The 21115-nt window shown below is 37.8% G+C and overlaps 4 protein-coding genes across 7 annotated transcripts; 1 reads left to right on the top strand and 3 right to left on the bottom strand.

The window, feature by feature from the left end:
* Positions 1–901: 901 nt before the first annotated feature.
* On the bottom strand, positions 902–5074 carry cishb (cytokine inducible SH2-containing protein b). Its single transcript, XM_077574471.1, has 3 exons — positions 4552–5074; positions 3949–4086; positions 902–1838 (listed from the first exon to the last, which is right to left on the bottom strand). The coding sequence occupies exons 2-3, from the start codon at positions 4082–4084 to the stop codon at positions 1321–1323; spliced, it is 654 nt and encodes a 217-aa protein (XP_077430597.1). The 5' UTR covers positions 4085–4086; positions 4552–5074; the 3' UTR covers positions 902–1320.
* A 1571-nt stretch (positions 5075–6645) lies between these two features.
* Positions 6646–14191, bottom strand: twf2b (twinfilin actin-binding protein 2b). Of its 3 annotated transcripts, XM_077573396.1 has the most exons (10): positions 14034–14191; positions 12639–12716; positions 12391–12569; positions 11154–11249; positions 10976–11085; position 10921; positions 9866–9985; positions 9637–9787; positions 8387–8508; positions 6646–7083 (listed from the first exon to the last, which is right to left on the bottom strand). In XM_077573396.1, the coding sequence occupies exons 1-10, from the start codon at positions 14056–14058 to the stop codon at positions 6916–6918; spliced, it is 1050 nt and encodes a 349-aa protein (XP_077429522.1). In that variant the 5' UTR covers positions 14059–14191; the 3' UTR covers positions 6646–6915. The 3 variants fall into 3 exon arrangements, with proteins under 3 accessions (XP_077429522.1, XP_077429523.1, XP_077429521.1); XM_077573397.1 differs by lacking the exon at position 10921 and having other exon boundaries at positions 6646–7069; positions 8379–8508; positions 10981–11085; XM_077573395.1 differs by lacking the exon at position 10921 and having other exon boundaries at positions 10981–11085.
* Positions 14192–15540: 1349 nt separating this feature from the next.
* Positions 15541–19198, bottom strand: LOC144056507 (WD repeat-containing protein 82-like). Its single transcript, XM_077573398.1, has 9 exons — positions 18542–19198; positions 18183–18283; positions 17956–18022; positions 17727–17826; positions 17271–17387; positions 16744–16899; positions 16597–16666; positions 16364–16506; positions 15541–15919 (listed from the first exon to the last, which is right to left on the bottom strand). Exons 1-9 carry the CDS (start codon positions 18700–18702, stop codon positions 15887–15889), a joined length of 948 nt encoding a protein of 315 aa, XP_077429524.1. The 5' UTR covers positions 18703–19198; the 3' UTR covers positions 15541–15886.
* Positions 18894–21060, top strand: rpusd4 (RNA pseudouridine synthase D4). 2 transcript variants are annotated; one of them, XM_077573394.1, is made up of 7 exons: positions 18894–19074; positions 19309–19721; positions 19816–20023; positions 20152–20245; positions 20318–20468; positions 20538–20635; positions 20776–21060. In XM_077573394.1, exons 2-7 carry the CDS (start codon positions 19316–19318, stop codon positions 20986–20988), a joined length of 1170 nt encoding a protein of 389 aa, XP_077429520.1. In that variant the 5' UTR covers positions 18894–19074; positions 19309–19315; the 3' UTR covers positions 20989–21060. The 2 variants fall into 2 exon arrangements, with proteins under 2 accessions (XP_077429520.1, XP_077429519.1); XM_077573393.1 differs by lacking the exon at positions 18894–19074 and having other exon boundaries at positions 19083–19721.
* Positions 21061–21115: the final 55 nt, after the last annotated feature.

The raw sequence follows: 21115 nt of genomic DNA, 5'->3' as shown, positions 1-21115 counted from the left end.
TTGTTCACAGCTGGTGAAGCACAGTGTGCTCATAACTACCACTCACTAATCCCGATAAGAGGCTTTCTCAGAACTGCTCAGTTTTACCTCTTGGAAGGCTAACACAAAAAGCAGCAGCAGTTTCCTCACACTTAGCTGCAGTTCAACAGCAGGGGTGAAAAAGGAAAAAAATGTGCAACGCGGATGCCTACTTCTGGGAAATCGCAAGGCATGTGAGCCTCATTCTGTATGAACAGTGATGTCCACATGATGCCTTTTTTCTCTCTCGTTATTTCAGCTGTTCCAATTTCAAGAAACAATTTAAAAATCACCAATGTTACACTTTTTAGATAGTTGATGGAGTCCCAAATATTTTGCTCTGACATATGGTGGTTAACAACTATTAATTTAATTGACTAATTGTTTTTATTTCTTTTTCAAATAGAGTGTTCCTTTTACAAACAAATTTGAGCCTGATTACTGGACTTCAAGCTTAACATTCAACAGTTACAGTGCTTCCACATAACTTTTTATTACCGGAACATAAAAAGGATTTTGGTTATTGTCATTGTCCAAAAAACATCACAATTCAGCTGCGGTCAGGTATGAAGTTCCTCCCGTCATGATTCATACCTTTGATAACCCTTGATGTATTTCTATTGTGACTGACTTTTTTATTTATTTTTTTTACATTTGGACAAAAAGTCCCAATCTATTCATATACTCTCTCAGTGCTTTAAATGTAAAAAAAATAAAATAAAATCTATTACGCTTGAAGTTTCCAGGATCCATTAGACTGCCGCAAAAGATGAATAATATTTTAAATGTAAAGGGGAAATTACAGCATTTTAAAATCTTTCCAATCGCCAAAGCAGAATTTCACATGTAAGCAAACCAAAAGGTTTCAGGTAGCGTACTGTAATTTTCGCTCCATTTGTAGCCAAAATATTTATTTTGAAAAACAAGGAAGTCTGAGGATGCCTTGAATGTCATAATGAAACAACGGTTGTAACACACACTTTTTACATGAGAAAATATTACAATGATCTTTCAACTTCTACTGATTGGGTTCTCAGATGACATGATTTGCTGACTAGGGCCGTCCCGAAGTCTTTTTCAAAATAATAATAACCAGCTTGAGTTTGCTTATTGAACGCCAATATATTACTTTCTCATAAAACAATAAATGCTGTTCAGTCGGCATGGGCATGAGGAAAAGAACATTCAAGGAACCAAAATATAAGTTATTATATATTTTTGCAAAAATAATCATCCGATGAATCAGTTATTGTGATTTTTGGCTGCCAAATATCAAAATCCATATCCAGCCTCCTGAGCCCTTCATATGTGGAACGGGTAATCGTGCAAGTAGTCCAGGAGAGGCTTCGGTAGAGGCAGCTGGTGGGGGCAGTTTGTATTTCTGTTGATGCTGAGGCGTGTCAAGTGCTGCAAACTGGGGAACGTCTCCGGTCTGTGAAGGGGCCGCATCAGTTTCAGAATCACGCCACTGTCTTTAGCAGGAGGCAACTGGGCGTGATCGGGTTTTATTGTGGCGAACCGACTGTTCTCGGTGGACGCCGGCGGGCCTTGCGCTGTGTGTCCCGAGCTAATGTAGCGCTGGATGAGACTGACGACGTCGGGGAAGGACTGCAAGTGAGGCAGCTCAGGACTGAGCGAGTCCAGCCAGAAAGAACCCCTCTTGTATTGTATCCGGACGCTGGTCGGTCCACAGTGGGTCATCACTGACAGCGCCACCATGTACTGAGGGTGGCTGCTGTCCCGCACCAGGAACGTGCCTTCAGATTTTGCCAGGAGTTTGTCGCGAGCTTGACTCGCCGAGATGGAACCCCAGTACCAGCCTGTAATAAAAAGCAGGTTTTAATCACCAGTCAGATGCTTTCTGGTCTTCCTAAAACAATGTTTGAAATAAACTCTTTTGCAAGGATTTTTTTTCTTATTTTTCCTCAATAAGACACATTAAATAGCAAGATGAGAATCAACCGCCGAGACGTTGCTCACGTCACCCACCGCTGGGATACAACTCGATGCTACTTACGCTGCACCAGCTAGCTAGCTAGCAATGTGCTTTGGTTGGCTACTACTGTGGCTAAACAGTAACACATTACACAGTCGCTCCAAAGTCACTAATCATCGCCTCCGTTGATGCGAATAAGCTACATTTCTAATAGTATCGCTCTGAAGAAGGGAGAAGCCATGCTAATTGCTAAGCTAACTTAGATTAACATGGCTACCGCGTTTAATTTAATACGGAAATGAGTGCCTGGGTGATCGAGGCAACTTTTCCCAGATGTCTGGCTGGAACCGCAATAAAGCAGAGCACATCCAACTTTGAATAGCAAAATAGCAGACAAATTAATAAGTGTCTGGACTCTGGACAGAAAATCGAGAGAAATTAATAAAATTCTGTTATGATGTACATCAGCTAGGTGGAGTAGCCAAAACGGTTAAAAGTATGTTAATGTAGCATAAAATATTTAGATTTATTTATTTTTTTTACTTTTGAGGTCTGCACATAAACTGTTCTCAAAATGACATTAGGCCTACAGTAGATATGAGCTTTTAAAATACAGTTTGCTGCTGTTCACAATGTGAATTTAAGAAACAAAAAGAAATGAGAGATTATATAAAAAAGAAAACAAATTGTTCATTTGTTATACTGTCATATTGGTATTGTTCATTAAAACCCTTGCTTCAAGTCTCTTGGATTAACCTGCAAAAAAAAAAGAAAGCTCCACAACATTATCCTATAATGAAGTCATTGATTCGCAAAACTTTAACTTCAAGCCTTGTAAACCAATTCTAAAATAATTGCATTGGCTCCCTGTATGTTTCTGGATTGTTTTCATAATTAAAGTCATTTCAATGATTTGTTTCAAGGTAATTGCTGAAAACACGTGCAAGAATTAAATTTGTCCAGTGATCATGATCGTTACTGAAATGACTCATATTTCAAATAATCTTTTTACATTGAAATGAATGAAATGCCATTTATAAGTTCCAGCTCTCTAAAAAAAACAAGCATAAAAAATGTGTTTTTCATATGAATAAATAGCAATTTTAATATTATACTCGAATATACAGAATTTACCAATTTAAATAGAATCACACAAACCTGGGGCCGCTCTCAACTTCTTAGCATGGCAGTAATATTAGTCGTTCGTCACAGAGGATAAAGAATATGTGACTCTGAATGGCACATTAAGTGTCATCAGGTGGGCGCGGGAAATTATCCAATGTCAAATTTTTTGACCAAAAATAATTATTTTCTAATTAAAAACACATGTTTTTGTTAATTTATATATGCCAACCTAACAGGCAAAACAAATAAATGCTCTTTCCACAATGACAGAATCTACTATAATCAACTTGTATATCCATTTTTTGCAAATTGTTCTCCAAAGTGGTTTGACATTTTTTCCAATGAGAAATATGTGCCTTGACTCAACAAAGGTTGAGAAAAAATGGGTCACAGCACCATGACCTAGATGCTGAAAGTGAAGCTATGTGGTTGTTTTAATTACATAATGTGTAATTACCTTCATTTGGCATTAGTTTGGCAGTAAACCTCAACTGGGAGTGGCAATAAACAGCTTGAAGCCTATTCTTGTAGAATTGTTTATTAACTGGCAAACTCCTCCTTGTTCATGGCAAACTCACGAGTCGAGTCACTTATATGTCATATCTCAAGGCGCCACAGTACTTGGTTATTTGTTATTCATTAAAATTTGGCAGGCTTGTTCATAGTTTATAAGACATTTTCACTTTAAGAGTCTTTTACTGGTTTGTAAGTATTTTAATAGTCTGGGACCTTATTAATATTTTAGATTACACAAACTCATCAGTGTTGTAGTGGTAAAAAAATACTGCTCGGAGGCATTAAAATGTGTCTGTACACTAAATGAATTATTTATGATACAAATAGAAATAGATTCTAATACCAAAAAGTACCTGAGGTTTGTAAATACTGGAAGGTGGTGGCGATGCAGGACAGATCCTCATCTCGATCGCATGGGGGCTGGAGATGATGTGGGCAGCATGGACCCGGGGCCACATGATGGGTCGTGGTCATAGCCGGGGCAACCATGTCTGACAGGACACCCGTACATGTCATCAATTATGGTGCCATGAGCGATCATTGAGTATTCTGGGGGACATTACTAAAACTAAAACTGCTGGATATTTGTGTATCTATGTCAGCAACATATAGAGATATATAAGCAAAGGAATTAAATCCTCCTCTGCTATTGCAATTAACCCGTGTATCCATTTTTTGAGATTTTTTTGTAACGTAAAGTATGTGCCTTAGTACATTAAATGTCGAGAATCAATTGTGCGACTGAGCATAATAACTACAGGTGACGTCATGATGAAAGTATTCAATTCTGCATTGCACATATAGTAAGGCCTATCACAAATGCCATCAACATAAACAGCACGCGTAAAAGATGAAAATCGCCAAATAATATAAAAACATATACATCTCGCAATAATATCACGACTGTTGTTGACCAACAAACAGCTTTAAAATATATTTACTGGCAATACTCTTACCTTTGACCACGATTAATCATAAAGATTGAAAAAAATAAAATCACGAGAACGAGCTCCTGCTGCTCCTAATTCACTGAAGCTCGGACCCAGAAAACAAGTGAGTTGGCGTCAGACTGGCACAGGTTCCAGGAATCTTGCTTGCCAGAAAGGTTTTGCGTTTCACACTGCAGCGGCTGGCTGACACGCGATTTGCTGTAATGCTTCCCTTACTGCACTTCCTGTGCGCTTCAAAATAAAAATACTAACACCGTTTGTTGTTTTGTTTTGTTTTTAAGGGCCTTTTAGTGTTTTACTCTGGGGAGGGGTTTTATGTGCCAATTCCTCATAGCTGTCAATATCATAAGTAACCTTAGACTACTCAAATAAAAATGAAAGAAATTCGGTCCAGGTGAATGACTGAAAAATCACAAGGTTGCATTATAATTCAGCTGCAAACATTTTGTCTGACTGTCAAAATGCTTCCATTTCAGCTTGTTCTCATGAGGGTCGCAGACTCGCAGGCGCAGGGCACATACAAACACTCGACACCGATGTAAAATTTTGTATGAGTGTCAAACGAGGGAGGGACGTTATGACCTTAAACATCAAATGTATAATCATGGCCTCAGAGAGAATCGTCAGAATGTGATGAACTCTACTCGACCTTATCATCATGTCACGACCACAGCGGTTTTATTTTGAAGGGATGGCATAATAGTTCCGATGTTTGTGATTTCTGACTGTGACGCTGTAACATACTGTACACATAATGCGCGTTTTTATTTCTTATTATTTGTTGTGGTTTCATTCACATCACATATCGAGCATGATGCATGCCAACACTATTGTCGCACTAAGAAGAACAGTTTTTTTTTTTTTTTTAAAAAATGCCAAACACATAAATAATAATCATTTTTAAAAAGTGTTAAAGTGAGAGTATTCTTAGATTTTTTTTTTTAATTATGTTTGCTGCGAATTATTTTAATCAGGGTTTGCCATCAGATTAATGTTTTAATCAGTTTCCAACTGCGGTGCCATTATAGTTTCCAGGTAGAGAGCCTTCCTGGAACACACGCACACACACACACACACACATACACTTACACACACACACACACACGCGCACACACAGACAAAGTGCAATACAGAAAATCCTTGAAGCAAGTAATTCATAGAATCTACATAATGGGGACTATTATCCTCGCACGTACACAAATGGATACAGTACATGATTGTAAAGAACATCCCGTGCAACACGTGCAACTGAACTAAGCGCATGCACTGTGTTCAAACATGGAGATCTGAGAATGTGTTAAAAAATAGGATAATAATCAGTCCAACCACTTCAAAACCATTCCCACAATCACTGATGAATAAAGCAAAGCAATGCATTCAACCCTGTAATTTAAAGGGGACATATACTTTTTCATTGTATACATTGGGTCTCTGGAGTGCCCCCCCCCCCCCACAAATCAAGTGTGAAAATAAGTACAGTGGCACCATTCATCCTTTGCAGCCAATCGCCCCCAAAAAATAACAAGCGAATGTTGTTCTAATGTGTATTTTAATGAGGAAAAATAGCACTCCACAATATTGTACTTCATGAAAACATATGCATGACATAATCACATGAGATTTTTGTAACATTGTATCATTTGAATGGTGCTGTTTCCGGCGTCCCCGCCTCGGCCACCTGGAGGCAGTATAAGACAGACAGCTGCTCAACTCCTCTCAGTTCACCAATACAGCACTAATAATAGTAATTCTTCACAGAGGATAAAGAATGCACAAAGTGTCGTTATCGTTTCATGCTTTTTGATAGAAAACTTCATCTGGGAGTGGCAATAAACAGCTTGAAGCCTCTTTTTTTCAAACAATTGTTCAGTATTTGCCAAAGTGCTGCTCATTGTGAAGTGAGTTGAGTTCACCGCCTCAATTCAGTGCTTGTATCTCGTATCTGTTACGCAACATTGGGGTTAATAGCTAATTCCAGCAAGACATGAAATAGAGTAGACTATAAGTGCTCTATAATTCTTGATCCTTGGAGTATTTTGCCCCAAACATGTCATTGAAGCACCTTTACAAAGTCAAATTCATAATATGCCTCTTATTAAAATCCAGTTAAATCCTGTCTAAAAAGTTGTTAACATACAAACTCCATCCTTGAACTCATCATTTCTATTGAACACAGCAATCACTTGACCATTTCTTCCACTTTAATCCACGATATATTTCATGTATTTATTTATTTTTTTAAAGTAAAATACAGTGTTCCGTTCATTATGCTTTGCTCTGACTCTGTATCTATATTTTATTTGGGCTCAAAAATGAGTTAAATACAACCTTAATGGTTTAACTCAATTGATAAATGTGTTATGCATGTGTTTATATTTCCTCGCCATTCTCTCCTGCGCCCTTGATGAGGCGTTTGTTGCCCCTTTTGCCGCCTGGCCCGCGGGGCTTAGCGAATGCTTGCTTCAAGGTGTGCTCCATCGGATGCACCTCCTCGTACAGGAAGTCTTCTGTCAGGCCGTCGCCGCTATCTATCTCCATCTGTACACACACAAAAGGACATGGGCAACCTCTACAGTCGAATACCCCTCAGGTGATAAACTCTAGAATTGAATACATTGGTTACAATTGTTCAAAATGGCGTCATGTAAAATGTATATCCTGCAGGATCTTTGCATGAGAATATAATTCAGTACCAAAGGATAAACTTGCTCTTGTTTTGCCTTGTTTGGATTTTTAATGCAACTTCAAGAAAGAGAAGGAACAAGTGGCGTTCAGACAAGAACGTGAACGCAAGACTTAAGCGGTGTCCCAATACTTTTGACCAATGTGAACATGTATTAGAAGTAGGAGTGTCAAAATTAGTGCGTTAATTTAATTTTTTTTAAATGTGCGATTAATGACCGCCCCGTACTTGGAAAACCTGAACTGGGGGAATTCGCAGCAGACATGCCCACGTCAAAAATTTAAAAGTAATAAATGTAATAATAATGCATATATTTGTGGAGACTGCGGACAAGTTGTATTTTACAATTTTAAAAATGTGCAGAATTTCACAAGTTACTTCATGTTAAAGATTAGATGGCTCCTAATATGAAAAGAAAAATGCATTGAGCTGTCACTAACGTCTTACAAATGCAATTATGCCATCTAGTGGCAGAAAAATGTCCTCAACACAAATAAATATCACACTATTTTTTTTACATTACAGTACATCTTTTAAATTATAACGCTATTTTATGAATTATTATGAAATTATTGTGTCGATGACTAAAAGATGCAGCCATATTTCTGTTAATTTAACCCCCCCCCCCCACACACACACACACACACAAACACACTTTTATGTTAACAAGAGTATAAAAACTTTGAAAAAATATTTTGTTGTACATTTTATTATACATTTATTACTATTGAAGTCATGCAATTAATAACCCCTAATTAGAACGTTATAACCTTAATTTTAAATGTTATTTATTTCTTCTTAGCAATCTGTACTCTTTGTTTTGTAGCATTTATCTTCTGCACTGCTTCTGGTTTGTTTGTCCAATCAGATTCCGGCCTGTGTCTGTTGCTATGTCAATCTAATCTGCCCCGAGCTTTCAGTAAAGCTGGCCAATGTATCTTTAACAATATTAGCAAATGGGAGTGTTTCTTTAACCAATCTGATTTTTTATTCACCAATGTTACCATTTTCTGTCACTTTTGTTTTTAAATTATACATTTTTTCCCCACATGGTAGGTAGCACAACTACTTCTAATTGTGTTTCCATTCACCTGCATGAGAAAATCCCAAAATTGGTGGTCCACTTTCAATTTTCATTGAAGTTAAGAACATCTGTACCTTTTTGGTCACTTCCAGCTGGTACTCTTTCTCCACCTCCTCCAGGAGCCTGTTCTTGCAGCTGGAGTACAACATGCGCTCCTTTATACTGCAGGTGTACCCAGGCATGGAATATATGAACACTGGAAGACATCCATTCACAGCATATATTATATGTTGTTAAATTAAAGATCTTTCTCTCCAGTATATTTAAATGTTTTGGTGCATTTCTCAGATCAGAATTGAATTTCTCCAAACTACTTGTTAAATTTTCACATCATTGTGTCACGTGTACATTAACTCATTCACTGCCACTGACGCCTATAAACGTCAAAAATTCATTTTAACGAATTCTATTAGTTTAACATTTTTTTCCCACTTTTGTTAACAAGAGTATGAAAACCTAGAAATTTTTGAATAATCTTTTATTGGAAAAAAAGAAAAGAAAAGATTATTAAAAATTAGGGGTGTCAGGCATTTTTTTTAATTGTAATTAATCGCATGACTTCAATAGTTAACTCACCAATAATCACAAATTTTATATCTGTTCTAATTGTACAATAATTTCCCCCCCTAGGTTTTCATACTCTTGTTAACAAAAGTGGATTTTTTTAAAACTAAAAAAAAAAATTTAAAAAATGAAAAATAAAAATAAATAATTAAAAAAAACATTAAAATTATTTAAAAAAAAGAGAGAGAGAGCAATGATGATGACATGTAAAATTGGTAAAATTACCGAATGAACAATACTGAGCTCTCCAGAATTTTTTTTTAAAAAAGAAATAGTTCAAATGATTTTTTGACGTCTATAGCCGTCAATGGCAGTGAATGAGTTTTTTTAAAAAGCCGTTTCTTATTTCTTTGAACAAGCTGTAAATGGCTTGGATCATACATGCAAATAATTATGTACAATTAATTCTCTGCTGTTTATGTCACGTTGATAAAAAATTATTATAATGGATGTCTGTTGAATTGTCTCACATCCCACAACATTTTGGCAGTAGTTCGTCGTAAGTTATCGCAAGTCTTTACATGCAAAATGGCTGACCTTTCTTTCTTTTTGGGCTATTTGTACAAATAGTTTTGAGAAATGTTCATGTTGATAAATAAGGTAAGCCAAAATTGGCCATTATTATTTTTGTAGAGGCCAAATTTTGGATTGAATCACATAGATTGAGCACCTAGGGTTGCAAAATTTCAGGAATTTGCGAAACGTGAGAAACTTGACCCTTTACTGCAAAACCACTGCACTGAGAGGGCTCCATACTGACCCAGTGCCTCCTGAGTGCGGCCCTGGTGGGAATGTTTGAAGATGAAGAAGTGATATCTGGGCGAATCGGTGGGGATCCTGTACGGAAGCTCCCGGGTCTCTGTTGGCTTGGTGTGAACCAGCTCGATGGTCTCTTTCTCCACATCCAACCTCTGCAACACCAGACCTTGCTCAGTGGCCAACATCACTTTTTCTGCATATTTTGGATAAATGATTGCATCAGAGCTGACCAGCTGTATGTAGTTGATGCGTTTCTGCTTCAGCTGCTGCAGAGCTCGCTTGGCCTCTTCTTGTAAAGGGAACGCGAGACCCTGAGAGACTCTTTTGTCTATACCGAACTCCACGGGAACCTAAACCACCAGATAACAACTCATGTCACACTGTAGTGTACAGGAAACAAAACTGAGATAAAGAGACAACATTTTATTTTCATTTATATATTAACACTACTTTATTTTTACTTGTATACACTGCTAATACGTGGTGCCTACAGATATGAGCGACCTGTCATGTATTTTTCAAGATACAAGCCACGTTTTTTTTTTTTTAAAGAGAAAAAAAGAAGAGGCTTCAAGCTGTTTATTGCTACTAACAGTTGACATTTACAGTCAACAACCACAAAACGTTGCCTTAGGATTCTCCACTAGATTATTATTGACACAATGCAAAATGCCATAAACAGGCTAACGAATGCTACTATTGCTAGTTGCGGGATTATAACCATTTAAGCAACAGATATTTGAACACGAATGGTAAAGAAACACGTGGGCAGAAATGTAACAATATTCACATAGAAATATTCTTTATCTTCTGTGAAAAATGATTAATGTTAATATTAATAGAGTCAATGGCGAAAGTGTTCCTTGTGTGTGCGCCTCTATTGCTGTATTATATCGCCCCCTGGTGGCCAAAGTGCACACACCAGGAGCATAATGTTGAACGACTTAATGGCATTTTCATTCATTTCAACTTGCAAATGATGATTTATATGGACATTCCACTACCATATTTGCATACTAAACTTTAACACTAACTTTAATCAATTTATTTGTTAGAATTTTATATATCGCATCAAACTGCTGAGGTTTATAACAGTATAATATGTATAAAAGTATTTTTACATAATGTTACATACTCTTGCACGTGGAATCCCAATTCGTCTACGCTCATCCTGCGAAAAACAAAAAAAGTGTGCAGTTCAAAATTCATAACACACACACACATGCACGCACACACAAAATGCAAACTTACCCATACAACTTTATCCTGCAGAGAAAAGATACACACTCAGAAAATGAAATGAAATGAAATTAAAATTCACTTTTTCTTCTCCTCCCAACTTCACCTCTGTGACTCGAATTCGTTGTAGTTCCTGTTCGGCTGCTGTGAGAGGTGCCGGAGAACAACAGGAGGTCATGTGACGCAGATAACCCTGGAAGCAAACGTCATCCTGCAGACAATGGAAGAAGGTTACTACAAGGAGGGGGCATCGGCCATCTTTTTTTTTTTATTACTAACCTCAACTGTGCCAAACAGCTCGTCTTTGATGTACCCTCCTCCGAATTCTTTCTTCAATGTGGCACGAGTGGCGGCGTACACCATCTTCTGTCTAACCTGCATGCCACATAAATTCACTATACCATATATACACAGACTGTTAGCGGTAGGTATACGATGTGACCACAAAAATGTCAGGAAAAGCCTCCTTGAACAGATTAAATTTTATTTATTTAGGGTTAATCAAGAGCATTTGTATGCTGACTCCCATTTAACAGGAGTTGAATGTAATTAGCTCATTTTGAACACAGCCACATCCCCAGTTATAAGTGGGTGTGCACACTTATGCAACCACAGTATTAGAATTGCTAATGTTTACTTCCCATCTCTAAAAGATTTGAGTTCATTAATGGCGTAAAAAGTTTTGAAATAATTTGAAATGAAGCCTGACATTTGAACAGGGGTGTGTACACTTTTTATATTCACTGAGAACCAAGGTTATTTAACGAAAAAACTAAAATTCAAAAAACAATGTTGTTAAAGAAATAAAAAAAAAAACGAAAATGCTTTTTAAAAACGAAAACTAACTGAAAACACATTTTATGTTTACAAAACTAACTAAAATTAACTATAATTATAGCAAAAATGTCCTTCGTTTTAGTCTTTGGTAATGAATTTAATGCATGAGCCTTTGGGGATGATTTTAAACGTGATTTTAAGGCATTTGAAAGTGTGTCACACAAAAGTGACGTCATCAAGCAGCAGCCAATAGAAAAGCACCTTCAGATGACGTTGCTCCTATTGTGTTTTTTAAATGTAGCGCACAAGTAATACATTTTTTAAACCTAAAACTAACTATGACTAAACTAAAATTAATCATTTATGAAAAAAACTAAAACTAATTTAAAAAAACAAAACCACCACCAAAAATAAAACCTAACTAAATTTAAAAACCAAAATGAAATAAAAACTAACTAAAATGAAAAGTTCCAAAACTATAATAACCCTGCTGAGAACAGAATGGCAACTACTTCTACCAATTTTAAAGCAGGCACAATTTCCTTCTAAGGCTGATGTTTGCGATAGTGTGACATTTTTTGTTCGGAGTCGCAGGTGGCCGGAACCAATCCCAGCCGACTTTGGGTCAGGCACGGATTGATCTGGACTGGCCGCCCACTTATCATAGAATCAGAATAGATACTTTCACAATCCGCCTGTTGTAATTGGGCCTGAGCGACAATGCATCGTCGGGACCTACTGGTGACTGGTCGGGTGACCAGGCGATGAAGATCCACTCGTATCCTAGTGCATTCTGGGAATCCAGCCGGTAGAGGATGTAGCACGGCTCCTGTGGCGTGAGTAGAGGTAACAGGAAGTGGTCGTAATCCTGGTCCCAGCTTTGTGCCGGCTGTCCGCACGACTCGAGCACCAACTCCTCTGCGGACAAAAAAAATCAAATAGTTATCAAATGTCTCCAAATTCTCTAAATAAACAAGGCGTGGTTACCATTTTGGATGACGATCTTCATTATCCTCATGGCACCCCCCCTTGCTTGGGCCAGGAAGTCTTTAAGCTCAGATGTTGCTAAAGTGACCACAAGTATAGCAGGCATAATGTAAATAGTGCTGTATTTATTTACTGTGGTACCTCGACGCATAGATGTGTTTGTTTGTTTTTTGCTTTGACTTGCAAGCAATCACTTTAGTGATGAGTTAACTTCAGACCCCAGTGAAGTGATACTATTAAGAAATTAACTCATTCAAATCCAAACACATGTAAAAACGTTTTTTTTTTTTTACTTTTTCATTCACTCCCAAAAACGTGTTTACACGTTTGTTTGTTTTTAATGTTTTGTTTTTTACAGGTTTTGACATGAAGATGTGGTTTAAAGCAATGGCAGTTATCAAAAAAAAACGCCAGCAGGTGGCAGCAGAGTATAAGAGATCAACCAGGGCCATGTTGCAACAAGCTCTTTTTGTCAGTGTTTTCACCTGGAATGAGAATATTGACGTAACTTAGCTATATTCTAATGCTAATTGCTACAAAGACAGAACAGATACAAATATACTTTTTTTTCCTGATGAAAGAAGAAACTCTAATCTTTCTTTTGGTAGGTTCATGTTTTTATATCAATAGAACACAATATCCTGTGGGCCTTGCAAAATCAGCCAATCATCTGCGCGGAACGCTCACTTGTGCTTCATTCACCTGTTCAATTTACAAGATAAAAAAAAAGTCAATAGCATTGTAAGAGAAAATATTCCAGTGGTAGTTGCCCTACCTTCTTTTAAAATATGAAATTGCATCTATTTAACATTAGGTTGGCGACAACACAAGAAGCTGAGACACCACAGTGACAACATATGATCCAGGCCGGAGTCACACGACCCAGCAAAGCGACTCAAATTGAATTGTTAAATGATGACGAAAAAATAATATTTAAATCGACAAAAACACTTGCTTCAATCCCTAAAATTCCAAACCAATGACTTTGGTACTGAAAACAAGATCTGGAGATGTGTTATGGGTCACCATAGTTACCAAACACAGCACTCTCATGAATAATGTACGATCGGGTGAGAGAGGTGTGCTTTAGGCCAACCAGCTCTTTGTGCTCCTGTTACCAAAATGTATTCTGTATATATGCAAAACCTTCAAAATAAGGAATTTAAATGTAGGACAATTGAATTGCTGAAGTCCTCACTGGAATTAAACAATTCGTTTCACAACAGGTAGAAAGTCACACTCCAAGGTTAGCTTAACTTTTTGAAATTATTTTTAAATAATATAATGAGATAGAGCTGTATGAGGTTGAATTCTTTGCCATGGTACATTTTAAATAGTCCAGTATATATTAAATGACAAAATTGTAAACAAACGTAAAAAAAAAAATGTGCATACCGTTGATCCCAGTTTGGTGTGACATGTTTTGGCAGTCAGTTTCTGGAAGGAGCAGCTCCAGATCCGTCTCTGTCCTCGCTCGTCTGGCTCTGCAGGAAGTCGACCGTCCGCTGATGGCAGACCCGCGCGCACCGAGTGACACTAACTCTGAAGGGGACGCTGGAGATTCTTCACACCTGAAACGCAATCTGCGGAACTGGGCGGCGGATGAGTAATATTGCGCCTGTCAGTGGATATGGCAGCCTGACCACTGATCTAAACCCCCCCACCCAGTGTATCACTGACCACAGCCTCAAGAGTCTGCCGGCATGGCTTGGAGATCAAAAGGTGTGCCCAAGTGTTGTTCTTGTGTCACTGACCTGCGAGGATATTTTATTGCTCCTTTATAACAATTTTTTTTTTTAACAATTTCCATTAGTTTAACATTTTTTTTTTAACAAGAGTATGAAAACCTAGACAATTTTTTAATATTCTTTTTTTTTTGTTGAAAAAAAAGAAAAGATTATTAAAAATTAGGGGCGTCAGGCAATTAATTTTTATAATTGTAATTAATCACATGACTTCGATAGTTAACTCACGATTAATCACGAATTTTCTATCTGTTCTAAATGTACAATATTTTTTTTCTAGGTTTTCATATTCTTGTTAACAAAAGTGGGAAAAAAATGAACTAATAGAAATAGTTTAAATGATTTTTTGACGTCTATAGCCGTCAATGGCAGTGAATGAGTTAAACATGTTTGAAGATAATGACTAAAAACGTGCAAAGATTCAGAACTTATACAAACTCATGTACAGTATGTCATTTTTAAGGACATGCCTAAGCAGGTTGGGGTTAAATGCCTTGCAAATTGGCAACCAAGAAACAAATTGTGCTAGTTAGGGCGCAAACACACACACATGCACACACAAAAGTGTCTAGTAGTGAGGTAACCTGTGACAGGATCATGTATTATTAATTTAGGGGTGAGTACATAACCCAAGCATTCATACATTTTTAATATGAACAGCCTCCCACCCCACACTGTCGCACACACAGCTATTAAAATCACATAAAAAGATTACATCTAATGAGATATGCTTAAAGATTCTGTGTTGACTCTTGCACTAAAAAAATCATTTTGAAAAATACAAATTAAAGCTGAAATTTGTTTAAGTTTTCGTAAACTACCAGATTTGATAAAAATCAAAGATGGCTCATTTGTTCAAGTACAAATTATTGAGTTGACTCTGTAATAACAGTTCAAAAGTAGTAATTTTTTGGCCCAAAATTCTGAAAGCAAAGGTTTGCAGAAAAATAAATAAATAACTATATTTTGTGCAAAATTATGAAATGATAACAGACTATGTTATTATTTCAGCTTTTTTTAATTTATTTTTTTAACCTATTTGAATTAAACAAAAATATTTATCTTAAGTCTGTGGGAAAATTAATCACGATAATAAATAGGTATGATTTGCAGGTTGTTGTTGTTGTTTTTAAAAAAAAATAATGGTCAGCCCAGGATTATCACAAAGTAAAAAAACATTTTTTATTTGTTTTTTTACAATAAATCTTCAACATTCAAATGAAGACACACTGGTAAAAATTAAATCCAAACTGTGTTTAAAGAATACAATTAAAAATGAGTGTGGATGTTTTAAAAAAATAAAATAAAAAAATTTAAAATCTTTACGTAAAACATGATAAAATACAGTACAGTATACAAAAATGTAGCCTGAGGTTAAAAACGGTTTAAATGAAACAATAAAGTGTCTGATGTTGGCACATTGTGCACACACATTACAAAGTTAAATAGATTCCAAAAATACTAAAATACAAAATAGGTTGATTTTGAACTATAAAAAAAACCTTACATGTCGTCAACACTCGGCAGCCAAAATGTCTGTGGAGAGGGCAAGAAGAAAGGGCGCAATTAGAAAGAACGTGAATCACAATATACAGTACACAAAAGTAGGTTGCTATGGATACTAGGAGTTGAATCGAGTAGCCAACACCTCGATTTCAACCATGTAAAATTAGGCTTATCGCTTGAAGTCCATTAGTTGCCAGCAAAAGCGGTGCCTCAAGCGTGAGGAAATATTTGACGAAAAACGCAAAATATCCAATTATATCCTCAAATATAAGAAAAGCACAAGCAAAAAAAAAAAAAAGGAAAAAAAAGATGAGACTCGAATCACGAACTTAAGAAGTGTAAGACAGACATGCTAATCGCTAGGTCCCCATGCTGATCCATCAAAACCCCATTGTACACCAATACACGTGTTTACATTCGTCAAATTAGCATGTGCGCATGATCGAATAATGCGCTATGCACTCATTATCTTACCATGTTTTTGCAAGCGGTGGCAAAAGTCATGTATTTGGGGTTAAACTGTATGGCGCTGATGGGTCCCGGATGTTTACCATCCAACACAGCGACCTTCATCTCGTTCTCTATGCTCCAAACATGGACTCTCCCATCCTCTGAGCCTATAGCGGGAGAGCAGAAGGTGTGTTTAAGGCACATGGTAATTCTTTCAGAGAGAGAGAGAGAGGGAGAGAGAAAACAAAAGGATTTACCGATCATGACAAACTGGGAGTCGGGGGTGAAACATGCCTCCAGTTTTAAGCCTTTGTTGTTGTTGTAGCCCTAGAAATGAGCAATGGTGCACAAGTTCAATGATTATGTGATTGCATAGAGTCAAAGCAGGCGTGGAATGCTCTTACAGAGAACTTGTGCATCGTGTCTCCAGTGAAAGAGTTCAGGATGCAGATGATCCCACCGTTGGTTGAGATGAGAATCTGTTTGCCATCATCACTGAACTTCAGTCCGGTCCAGTCACAGATGCGATTCAGCCTCAATTCAAAGGACTTAAAAGGACCCTTTCACAAAAGAGAGAGGAAAAAAACAAACAGAAAATCAGCTGTAAGTTTTTTAAATTGACATTTTGTTCAATGAAAGCCTCTTCAATTTAAATTTAAATTTCTTTCTATTCATTTCACGCTCAAATTTTCATTCATGTCCGATGGCTAGCACGTGTACATTTTAGTGTCATACCAGAACTACAATTACTTCCTGCTTCCGTGCTGAAGAATCATGGGAAATGTAGTCATATTGGCGCAAACCAACTAATTTATGACTACATATTTGGAACGGGCTGATTACAGTTTACAGTGGTTTTAATAAGTCAAGGTTTGAAATAACTGCTAAATCGTACCCGTTGCTAGCTCGCTGCCCAACTTACTTAACTTACCTTGGCGAAAGCGCGGACATCATACAGTTTAATGGACTGTGAATCCACTCCAGCGGCAAAAATGAGCCCATCTGGGTCAAAGGAACAAATTGGTCTGTCGAGGGGCTCGGTTTGACCCTGGAACACAAAAATAAAGAATGTGAATGTTGTCTTGATAATGCCTTTTTATAAAAATCTGTCCATTTGAATTTTCGCTAGCACTCGGTCTCATTTGGGTCCAAGGTGGGCTGCGGTCTATTCCAGCCGACTTTGGGTGAGAGGATTTAGAGTCTTCAATGACCGACAATATTTGCTTTCCTATACCTACTTAGATCCAAAACTGATGGCGGCTCATTAAGAAGGCTTGGAGAGAGACAGTGATAAAAATCCCTTGACATCAGCTCCGCATTTTCTTTTAATACAGTTTATGCTGGTTCATGGCTATTTTAAATTTGAGTCTGCTTTCATGTGACTCACCTGAACGTTTTCAGTGCGTAGATCCCAAATGCGGATTGTCTTATCCAGTGAACCAGAGATGAACATTTTTGCCACAGGTGACATAGAGAGAGCAGTAACTCTGAAAAGAAATTGCGGAACGTTAAAGCAAGTCAGAGAACATATTGAAATGGGAACACTTGGGACCAATGTGTGATATTAAATCAATATAATAAGTTAAGTATAATAAACGTGTGGTTCCTTTACTCACTTTGCAGTGTGACCAGAGAAGTATCTGATGTACTTAACGTCAATCAGTGACAGATACCGTATTGTATCTATAAGTAGGAAGAAGAAAAAAAAGAATTACAATTAAATAGAAATTACAAGTGGCCTGGCTTATGAGTTTTCCGACAAGTCATGTAATGAGTTCCACAATATAGTGCAGTCGTATTTAAATTATTCTACATTTCCCAATTGCAATGCTGATTTAGTTACCGTCCATTTTGTTGGAACTGTAGATGACTTTGTGGGAGTCTTCGTGGGTGTATCGGATCAAGTCTGCGCCATACTTCTTGCTGTGCACCCTCTGAACGGGCCTGAGAGGAGATCAATAGGTTAAATATTAAGCAAAATGCAACATGCACAATTCATGACCTTAAGCACAATCTAATGTGTGATCAAATGTTTTACATTTTCTACGGGAAGCTAAAGGTCTTTATTTGATCATGTTTATTATTGTAAATCTTTCTTTTATTTTGCATCCGTGCAATGCAACCACTAGAGTAGTATTACTTCTGCAGAATTTGTAACACACCCAAGACTCTCATTACAAATAAAATTACATGCATACTTACCTTCCGATGGTCATGTCATACAAAACAATGCTGTCGTCGTTGCTGGTTGAGATAGCGTTCTCACCATCCGGACTGTAGACTACACAATTGACTTTCTCGTTATTTTCTTGATATGTTCGTGCAATCCTGAAACTCCTTAGCACGCTGTCCGTGATTATCATGTTTGCACACTTGCGACACAAATCTCACTTTAAAAGGCACAACATGAAACCTCATTTGCATGTAATTCCATCAAGATTTCTTCAGACCGTCAACGCGCATGGCACATTAGGCTTCAGTTAAAAACAACTCGTTTAAAAAAGGCGTAACGACCTCGCAGACATCAGCGCAAAAAAAAAAAAAAGACGTTTAAAGCAATAGTAACTTTATTTTGAGTAACGGGACTTCGGGCACAGGCGGGTTCTGTCGGTGACACTGGTATTTTAATGAACACAAAGAAATCGGCTACGAAAGCAGTAAAACGAACGCGCACTTGTATGGACGGAAATTAAATCACCAACCCGGAAGTGATGTACATTCACATTATTTTGAAGGTCAGACATTCTTTCTTTCCTCCGTAATTTTTAATGGCACCTTTTTGTATATAATAATAATATACTATGGTGCTTTCAATATTCCGTATTAATTCATTTTAAGGATAGATTTGAGCTGTTTTTAACGACTGCGTATTAACAACAACGACCCGGAAGTGTTTAGATGTAACACTGAACACACATATGGTGCATGCTATGCTTGTCCACGGGTTCAATCATCTTTTTATCTTCTAGTATCACTATGAACCGCTGTACAAGAAATATATACACTGGTGACTGGAACTGCCTTCTCCGGTCTCTCAAAGAAACACGGACAAAGTGCCACCAGTTATCGGGAAGGGCTCTTATTTGCCTGAGCCGGGGTCAGACCACGGCTGCAAAGCAAGCTCCAGATGCTGGGAAAGGAGAGAAACCTCCACTTCGAGCCATTGACTTGGCTCGAAAGCTCCGACAGGAGAAGTCCAATACCCGGCCAACGGAACCCCCCGTGTCCGCCCAGCAGAAGAGGGTGATGGACTTGAAACGGTTCAGTCTACAGCTTCAAAATGTTCATCCTAATGTGTTAGCCAAGCACCTGAGCCGAAGCGTACTGTACCAGGATCAGCACGTGGTCGTCATCAACAAACCCTATGGTGTTCGTGTCAAAGGTCAAATACATGTAACGAGTGTTTTGAGAGATAGGAGCCGATATTATTATTTTTCAAGTTGTGAGCGTTGACTTGTGTCCCTTTGTCTTATCAGATTCCTCTGGGGAGACGTCCATCTCCTCCGTGCTTCCTGTCCTCTCCAAAATTATGGATGGTATGAAGGTCAAGTCCGATTCTCAGCTGCTACTCTGTCTGAGCCTGGAGAAGGAGATGACAGGTGCCCTCCTCCTGGCAAGGAGTGAAGAAGCGGTGGAGCATGTACTGGAACTTAATAGAAGTAATCAAGTACAGAGAAAGTACTGGTAAGTTTTAGTGTCTTAAGTATTCTTTGACTCGTACCTTAGTCCAAATTTTAATTTAACTCCGATTTTTCTTTTAAAGTTTTGTTGTATGGAATTGTGAGTAGTAGTAAACAAAATTGTGTTCTCAGGCTTGTCACAGTGGGCGTACCAGTGCCGTCTGAAGGCATGATTGACATTCCCATCATAGAGAGAAAAATCACGGGATTTCAGCCTCACTACAAGGTAGACTTCTCGCTGGTTTTGTATTCTTATAATTATTTAACTTCGCTCAACTTTTTAAAAAAAACATTGCAGATGGCATTAAGCCCCATTTACAGAATGAATGACACCGACAGCGGACTAACTAAAGTTCGAGCCAATCGTCAGTCCCTTCCTGCCGTTACAAAGTACAAAGTCCTGGACAGTAACGCTGGATGTAGCCTTGTGGAATTGCAGCCTTTTACTGGTGAGGAGGATTGGATCGAATGACAATGATGGCAAAAAATAAAATAAAATAAATGCCCTGTTTCCACAGGAGTCAAGCACCAAATGAGGGTCCACATGGCATTTGCACTGTCAAGCCTCATTTTAGGCGACCATAAATATTCACACTGGAGCAAACTGGCACCACAGGTAGCATCATTTAAATGTTGTCTTTTTATAGAATTTTGATTCCTCCTCAAAACACCAAAATGCAAATACATAAGAAAAATCCAAAGCTTTACAAGCTCATAAATGCTTTTTGCACTCACTGCTTACATTCTGACCCGCAGAAATTACCGGAGCACGTGCTGGGGAAGCTCGGCCTCGAACAGAGCAAGATCCGACATCTTCCGCTTCACTTGCACGCTCGTCAGCTGACACTGCCCAATGTTGGTCATGGCACCATCAGCGTGATGTGCCCCCTGCCCAAGTTCTTCACGCAAACGCTTAGTCGACTGAATTTAACTTTTCCTAAGGAAAAAGATGAAACAGCTACTTTGTGATTTTGGGTGTGACCATTTAAATTGTATACTGTACAGCCAATGTTGTAATTTTAATAAATGTACGTAAATTTGTTTGGCTTTTGAGGCATTGGAATACGAATGACATTCTGAAACCACCAATAGAACA

This window comes from Vanacampus margaritifer, chromosome 8, assembly GCF_051991255.1.
Source record: "Vanacampus margaritifer isolate UIUO_Vmar chromosome 8, RoL_Vmar_1.0, whole genome shotgun sequence".
Lineage (NCBI taxonomy): Eukaryota > Metazoa > Chordata > Actinopteri > Syngnathiformes > Syngnathidae > Vanacampus > Vanacampus margaritifer.
This window is presented reverse-complemented; position numbering and strand designations above follow the sequence as displayed.